This window comes from Vombatus ursinus, unplaced genomic scaffold (assembly GCF_900497805.2).
Source record: "Vombatus ursinus unplaced genomic scaffold, bare-nosed wombat genome assembly UNPS02014786.1, whole genome shotgun sequence".
Lineage (NCBI taxonomy): Eukaryota > Metazoa > Chordata > Mammalia > Diprotodontia > Vombatidae > Vombatus > Vombatus ursinus.
Window position 1 is genome coordinate 9,871,874 of NW_020954564.1, and position 7,592 is coordinate 9,879,465.

General features: G+C 40.9%; 1 protein-coding gene across 2 annotated transcripts in view; it reads right to left on the reverse strand.

Moving 5' to 3' along the window:
- LOC114047130 (erythrocyte band 7 integral membrane protein) overlaps positions 1-3,469 on the reverse strand; it is a 43,557-nt gene extending 40,088 nt beyond the window's left edge. The window contains exon 1 of one of the 2 annotated variants that reach the window (XM_027867883.1): positions 3,326-3,469. In XM_027867883.1, coding sequence (XP_027723684.1) covers positions 3,326-3,389 — 64 coding nt within the window. In that variant the 5' untranslated portion in view covers positions 3,390-3,469. The remainder of the gene's footprint in view (positions 1-3,325) is intronic. The other variant, XM_027867884.1, reaches the window with a different exon arrangement.
- Positions 3,470-7,592: the final 4,123 nt, after the last annotated feature.

The following is a 7,592-nucleotide window of genomic DNA, read 5'->3' on the forward strand; positions in this document are numbered from 1 at the left end:
GGAAGGGTTGGTGATATTAATGAGGCATGAACCTAAGAAGTCATTTAGTTCAACATCTGTCATTTTACAGATGAGGAAACTGAGGCTCAAAGAGGATGACTTGCCCAAAGTCATACAGTTTGTAAATGGTAGAGCCAAGATTTGAAACTAGGTTCTCTGCCTCTTCAGTCAACAGACTGAGACCCTGGAGACATAGGTTCAAGTTCTAGCCCTTCATACTTTACAGTGTCACCTTCAACAAGAAAATTCATCTCCTTGAGTCCCAGTTTCCTTAATTATAAAATAGGAATAACTATACTAGTATTAATTGCTTCTCAGGTTTATAGAGGAAAGTATATCTTAAGGTGCTATCAAACCCTCCTCATTACTTTCCCTTTTGGGGAGGGAACTAACTGTCCGCCTTGGGAAGCCCAGAAGTCAGGTAAGAAATGAAGATCTCTGGATAGACCAGATAAGCTTGGTGGGGCAGCAAGGACGGGCGTGGTAGAGAGAAACCCAGGCTGTGCTTAGGAGAAAAGAACACTAAGCCATTACCTTAAGAGACAGAAGAATCAGAATCCACCTCCAGCTCTGAAACTTACTTTAATTCTTGAGTCTCAATTTTGTCTTTTGGAAAGTAGAACACTAGTCTCATAGGGTTGTCCTAAAGATCAAATGAGATTATATACAGCCCTTTGTAATGAGAAAAATGGACAAAAACTATTAGTATTCTAAGTGAGCAGAACCAGTAGCCACATTAGTGGTCTTTTTTTGAGGTGTGCTGGAAACCCCCCACTTACTAACCAAACATTATTTCCTTCACTATGTTATTCTGCCAGAAGTTTCCCACCATTAGAGATGAATTCCTTTGGCTTGATTTTTGAGCTGGAAAGGACCTTGGAAAATGAGTTCATTTAAAGATGAAAAAACTGACTCCCAAAGAAGTCAAATGACTTGGCCAGGTGTTCAGAGATAATGGGTAGCACAGCTAGTATTCAAATTCTAAATCTAGTATTCTTCCTGCTAATATCATGCCAGCCCAGTGTAACCAAGAGAGGACTGGCCTGAGGTTAAGTACAGTTCTAACATTTACTAGTCCAGTGACCTCAAACTGGGATTTTTTCATGTATAAGGCCTATACTCAAATGGATCTGTGAGATCACTGCCTTGGCTGTTCCCTTCAATGGATGCCGACTCCAGCCCTTTCACGCTTGCTCATTGTGGGTGTCACTCTTGCTCAGGTTGCGTCCTAATTTAGCCACAGAAGATCCAGCCAACCTGCTGTAAACCTTTGTCCACTTCTTACACCTCATGGATCTGATGGTTCCCTGGGCCATCTGTCGACCTGTCACTTTCACTCTGGCCCTCAGACCAACCCAATGCCTTTTTCTGAGTATAAATATCCCAGATTAACATTCCTCTAGTTCTTCTTTCAAGTTCCTTATTTATGAAAAGTTGCAGCCTACTCACATCTACTATGTGCCTTTATACTGCCCTCAGGGTCATACTTATTTGTCATTCTTAGGGACACTGTGAGTCCATTTCTCACAACCTTATAACGTACTGGATACAATACTGGCATTAAAGAGACCACTTTTGTTTCTGGGAGAAGCTTCTGATAAGCATAATAACATTTGCTTTACTTATCTTATGAGATTGCAGTGAAGAAACATTTCCAATGTGCACCACAAATGTTGCCGTTAATGTCACGGTTTTTTGGTCTTGAGTGACCTCCCTGGTTTCCTTTAAGTCCCAACCAAAAACCCACCTTCTACAGAAAGTCTTCCCTAATCCCTCTTAATTCCAGTGCTTTCCCTCTTGATTATTTCCTATTTATCCTGTAGATAGTTGGAATGTTGTTTCCCCCCATTAGATTATAAGCTCCTTCAGAGCAGGGACAGTCTTTTGCCTCTTTTGTATCCCCAGAGCTTAGCACAGTGTCTGACACATAGTAGGCACTTAATAAATGTTTATTGAATTGAAAAGCGTCCTAAGAAAGTGCAATTACTAGGGCAAGGAGGATGTGGGGGTGGGTAACATCTTAGGTCATTATCACCTCAAACCCTAAGTGGTTCAGCTGAAGGCTAAGTGAGGTAGGTACAAAATATTTTAGGAATGGGAAAGAGGTTATTTGCCTAGTCTGAGGTAGGAACTGGACACTGGGCACGAAAAGAAGAAAAAAAAAAGCTGAAAGCGAAGTGGGATAATGTCAAAGAGAATAGTCTCCAACACTACATTTTGAGAAACCTAGGGCAAAACTTCACAGGTACAATATTGGGCCCTATAGGCATAAGAACTTAAGACCTATGCTAGGGAAGGGAGAAAGAGCTTGAGCTTATTTTATTTGTAAATCCAAAGGACCCTGAGGAGGAGCAGAGATTCCTTTCTCTGCTCCAGGAAGGTGGAAGCATGGTATAGAGTTCTCAGGAGGGATAATAATAAAGATTACCTGGGGGACTCAGGGTGGAAAAAAGAATCATATAATCATGGAATGGTAGCTCTATAAGGGCCTTAGGACCTGGACTCTTAGAACTAGTACCCACCAGAGCTGGATCAACTCACTCCTGGTCTAGTATACTTTCAGAAAATGTATATCCTTGAAGATTGAGAGATGGCAGATAGAAGAGGTAAGAGGGTCATCATCTAATACTGGAAGAGGAATTTGATTTGGGAGTCTTAAAACCTTGGATTAAGTTCTGGCTCCAGTACTAATCTGCTCTGTGTCTCCAAGCAAGTCATTTTCATCTTCACGGACCTTTTAGACTACACAACCTCTCCATCCACTGTGAAATGTCATGACATTTCTAAGGTAGTCAACAAGACCGTGGGAGTGGGAATTGGATTTGCCAAAGTGAGTGAAAGTGGAAATCCTTAAGGGTACCCGGGGTATAGGAACCAGAGGCTAATTTGAATATGACAGTTGTGAATATTTCCTATGGGAAAAATAAAGTGTGTGTATGTGTGTGTTGTATGTGTGTGTGGGGGGGTGTACATTAGGAAGGCTGACAAATAGAGGGGAGGTTTCTAAATGAAGATGGCTCTGACGCAGATTTGATTTGTGATTTTGGGCAATTCATTTACCCCGTGGGGTCCTCAGTTTCCTCATCTGTAAAAATAAGAGGTTTGAACTAGATGTTCTCTAACTTTTCATGTACGAGGTTCTCTTCTAGCTCTGACACCCTATGAGCTTAGGGTCTCTTTCAGCTCTAACAATTTGTGAGTATGATTTTCTCCCTCCGCCCCAATAACTGATAACAACAGAGGGATATCAGGGGGATGGGGTGGTGCCAGGGGTAGTAAATGCGGAGCGGGCTTCGGTAGGAAGACTTCGCAGCCCTGAACTCACCATTGAAGGTGTTCGGGAGCCGCCGGCTTCTTGGGTCCGTCTCTACAGGCCGCTTGTCAGACATGGTCCCGCTGGGTGGTAACCTTAGTTCCCGCTGCTACAGCTGCAGATAATCAGTGAAGGGGTCCTCGGAGTTCTAGCTTTTGCCACCCCCTCCCGGGCCCCGCCCCGCCTCCACCTCGCCCCTCCACGCCCCGCCCCTTCACTGCGCCCGACCAATCAGGGCTCAGGCATCGGGGAGGTCACGCCTCCCAGCCAACTGCCCCTGTAGGTTTCACATGTAGATTTCCCGCCGACCTCACGCTTCCTTCTCCCGGTGGAGGGGCGCGTAGGGACCCGGGCAGAGCAGAAGGAGCCGGAGTTGGGGTGGGGCTTTGAGGAGTTGGCTAGAGAAAGGGCTGGAGGTTTCTGGAAAAGGCAGGGGTTGAGAGGAATCACGGAAACAAAATCAGAATCACGGGTTGCTTCAGGTTTGGGAGGACCTCAGCTAATCTTGTCCAAACACTACCTGAACCTCACAGCGCGTCCCCCACCACAGCGTCCCCAACAAGTGGCTGCTAACTTCCAGGAGGAGCTCTTTTTTATGCTGTAATGTTGGGAATATTGTGAGAAAGGTACTAGGAATTTTTTGATAGGGAAAGCCAGGCACGCAACCTAGCTTTGGGGAGAGCAAGTTTGTTTTTGTTTTGTTTTGTTTTTTCTCAACTTTTTTTTTTAAATAAGATTTTAGTATACCTTTTGTTTTTACATCATTCACATTCCTCAGTATATCCCGTCCTCCTCCGAGAAAGCCATCGTCATAAAAATAAAAAAAGAAGAAAAAAACAGTTCAGCTAAACTAACCAACTTACATGTCTGACATCGCTAGCGGGCCACTCCCACAGTCTGCCATCTCTGCAAAGAAGGGAGAGGGGAACCTTCTCTATTTCATCTTTGGGTCAAAGCTTGGTCATTATAACTTAAGAGACTTCAGTTTCAATTGTTCTTTCCATTTACGTGTTTGTACTCAACGAGTACTGTTGTTTTCCTGGTTCTGTTCGTTTCGATTTGCATCAGTTAATATCAGCTTTCCCATGCTTCTCTATTTACCCTATTCATCATTTCTTTCAGCGCAGTAATATTCCATTACATTCGTGTACCACACTTTTCTAACCATATCTGGGTTGATGGGCATGTGTTTGTTGTCAATTCTTTGTTACTTCGAAAAGTACTGATGTGAATATTTGGTATACATGGAGCCTTTTTATTATTGACCTCCTTGGGGTATATAACTTAGTAAAATGTTTACATCAAGGGACATGGATATTTTAAATCCTTTTCTCTGTGTAATTCCAAATTGTTTTGCAGAATGGTTTGACTAAGTCAAATTGTCAAGTCTACAAGCATTTATTAAGTGCCTACTATAGACTAGACACCTTTTTAATTGCTGGGGATACAAGGAAAGGCAAATGACAGTCCCTGCTCTCACAGAACTCACAACTGGGACAATTGTGCATTAGTGTGCCCATCTTTTTTCCTACTTTGACTATTCCCTTCTTTTGTCATCTCTTAGCCAATTTGCTAGGTGTGAGGTGAAATCTCAAAGTTTGATTTGTATGTCTATTAGTGATTTGAATCCTTTCAAATGGTTGCTAATAGTTTGCATTTCTTTTGACAATTATTCTTTTTTTTTTTTTAAGGCAATTGTGGTTAAAAATGACTTGCCCAGGGTCACACAGCTACTAAGTGTCAAGTGTTTGGTCTAGGGCTGGATTTGAACTCAGGTCCTCCTGACTTCAGGGCCGGTGCTCTATCCATTGCACCACCTAGCTGCCCTAACAATTATTCTTTTGGACCACTTCCCCACCACCATTTCCGTGGGGTGCAGAATAGTCTTGTGTTTTTCAAATTTCCTTTCCTTCATAATTGGTCTCCACAGGGACAGCTAGGTGGCACAGTGGATAGTGCTCTGGCCTTGGAGTCAGGAGTACCTGAGTTCAAATCCAGCCTCAGACATAAAACACTCACTAGCTGTGTGACCCTGGGCAAGTCACTTAACCCCATTGCCTCATCAAAAAAAAAGAAAATAAGAAAAAGAAAAGGGGGCAGCTAGGTGGTGCAGTGGATAGAGCACCGGCCCTGAAGTCAGGAGGACCTGAGGTCAAATCCGGCCTCCGACCAAACACTTGACACTTACTAGCTGTGTGACCCTGGGCAAGTCACTTAACCCCAATTGCCTAAAAAAAAAAGTGCTCCCATAATTGGTCTCCACTAGAATTTGTTGTCATTGGAATTGTTAAATTTAACTACTATGTATCTTGGGGTTCAAAGCATAGGATTTTTTAATCCTTTGGTTGATGCTTTATTTTCTGTGCTCAGAAATTCTGGGCAATTTCTTGTATTATTTTCCTTTATAGTATTTAGATTTTTTTACTTGTTCATGTTCTTTTGGTAGGCCACTGATCCTTAGGTTGTTTCTATACATCTTGTCTTTAAGATCCAATGTGTTTTATTTGTGTAAAGATCATGTCTTCTTTTACCATTACTTGTTTTTCCTTGTCATTTTCCAGATTGTCCTTCATTTCAGCATAAGTGTATTCTAAATCTGTTTTTCTCTTTCATTTCTTTAGAGAGACTTTCCACCAAGGATTCAAAATTTTTCATTCTAATTATTTCTTTTTTTTTTTGTTTTTTGGTGAAGCAATCAGGGTTAAGTGACTTGCCCAGGCTCATACAACTAGTAAGTATCAAGTGTCTGAGGTCAAATTCGGAATCAGGCCCTCCTGACTCCACTGCACCACCTAGCTGCCCCTCTGCTAATTATTTCTGCTCTGTGTGTTATAAATACTCTCATTTATTCCCATCTAAATTCTTCTCTCAAGATTTCTCTCTTAAACCATTCCAGAACACTCTGCTTTGGCTTCTTTGCCTAAGAATATTTATTTAAACATGTTTGCAATCTTTTAAATGTCTTCATAATCACCTTCCTTTCTAATTTAAGTATTTTCCCTTATGATATAAAGAGGCCAATGTGGTTGTCCATGGAAATTACTAAACAATTTATATTTTTAAAAGACCTATACTCATGATGAAATCAAAGATAGACAACAAAGGATGATTATGAAAGATTGGCAATTTAGATGTAGCACCCCCTCTCAGTTACTCCTCAACTCTAAATTGCTATTGCAATCACTAGGTATTTCCTGTGTGGTGTTGGTTGCCTTAGTTCAATGGCTAAAGCCCTATGATCCTCTCCACTCGAATAAGGAACTTCTGTGGAGTTGTAGAAAAATTCCTTACCAGACTGAAAACTAAGGGGGAAACAATTGAGGAATAGATAAACAAATTATTGTATATGAATGTAACTAAATAGTATTGCACCCTAAGAAATGATGAAAATTATGGTTTCAGAAGTGAACAGAATAACGGAAACAATTTATGCAATAACAGCACTGTGAAAAAAATTTTAAAAGCCTTAAGAACTCTGATCAATGCAATAATTACCCATAATTACCTAGGATAGAAGAGGAAGCATACAACCCTCTTCCTGTCAGAGAGGTGATAGACTGAGGGTGCATATATTTTTTAACATGATCAATGTGAGAATTTGTTTTTATTGACTATACTTGTTTGTTAATAAGGGCATTTTCTTTTTTTTTCTTTTTCTATTGTAGGTGGATGGGAAAGAAAATTTTTTGTTAATTGAAAAAAAATTAACTACAAAAAGGAAAACTCCTTAATATCTCCACTTCACACACATTTTTGAATTCAACAGTATTGAAAAAACATTACTTTTTACTTTTAGTCAGATACTAGGGATGTTCTTGTTGTTCAGTACTGACTCTTTGTGACCCCATTTTGATTTTCTTCCTTTTTTTTTTTGTTTTGTTTTTGCAAAGATACCAGAGTGGTTTGCCATTTCCTTCTCCAGTTCATTTTATAGATGAGGAATTGAGGCAAACGGGGCTAAGTGACTTGCCCAGGTTCACCCAGCTAGTAAGTATCTGAGGCCAGACTTGAACTCCTGCTTGTTCCTGAGTCCAGGCTTAGCATTCGGCCTGCTGCACCCTAGATTCCTGGTGCTAGGGATAGAAACACAAAAATGAAAAAGCACCTACTCTTAGGAAGCTTACATTCTACTCTATAAGACTAGGGAAAGGGCTGTTAAGGAAAAGAAAGGGGAAAAGGCATTTAAAGGCATTTTGGGGAAAAGAGGAAAAGCTAAAGAATTGTAGGAAACATTTTTTAAAATTTGCTTTTTAGTAAAACTGAAAATATTAAGAAGTAA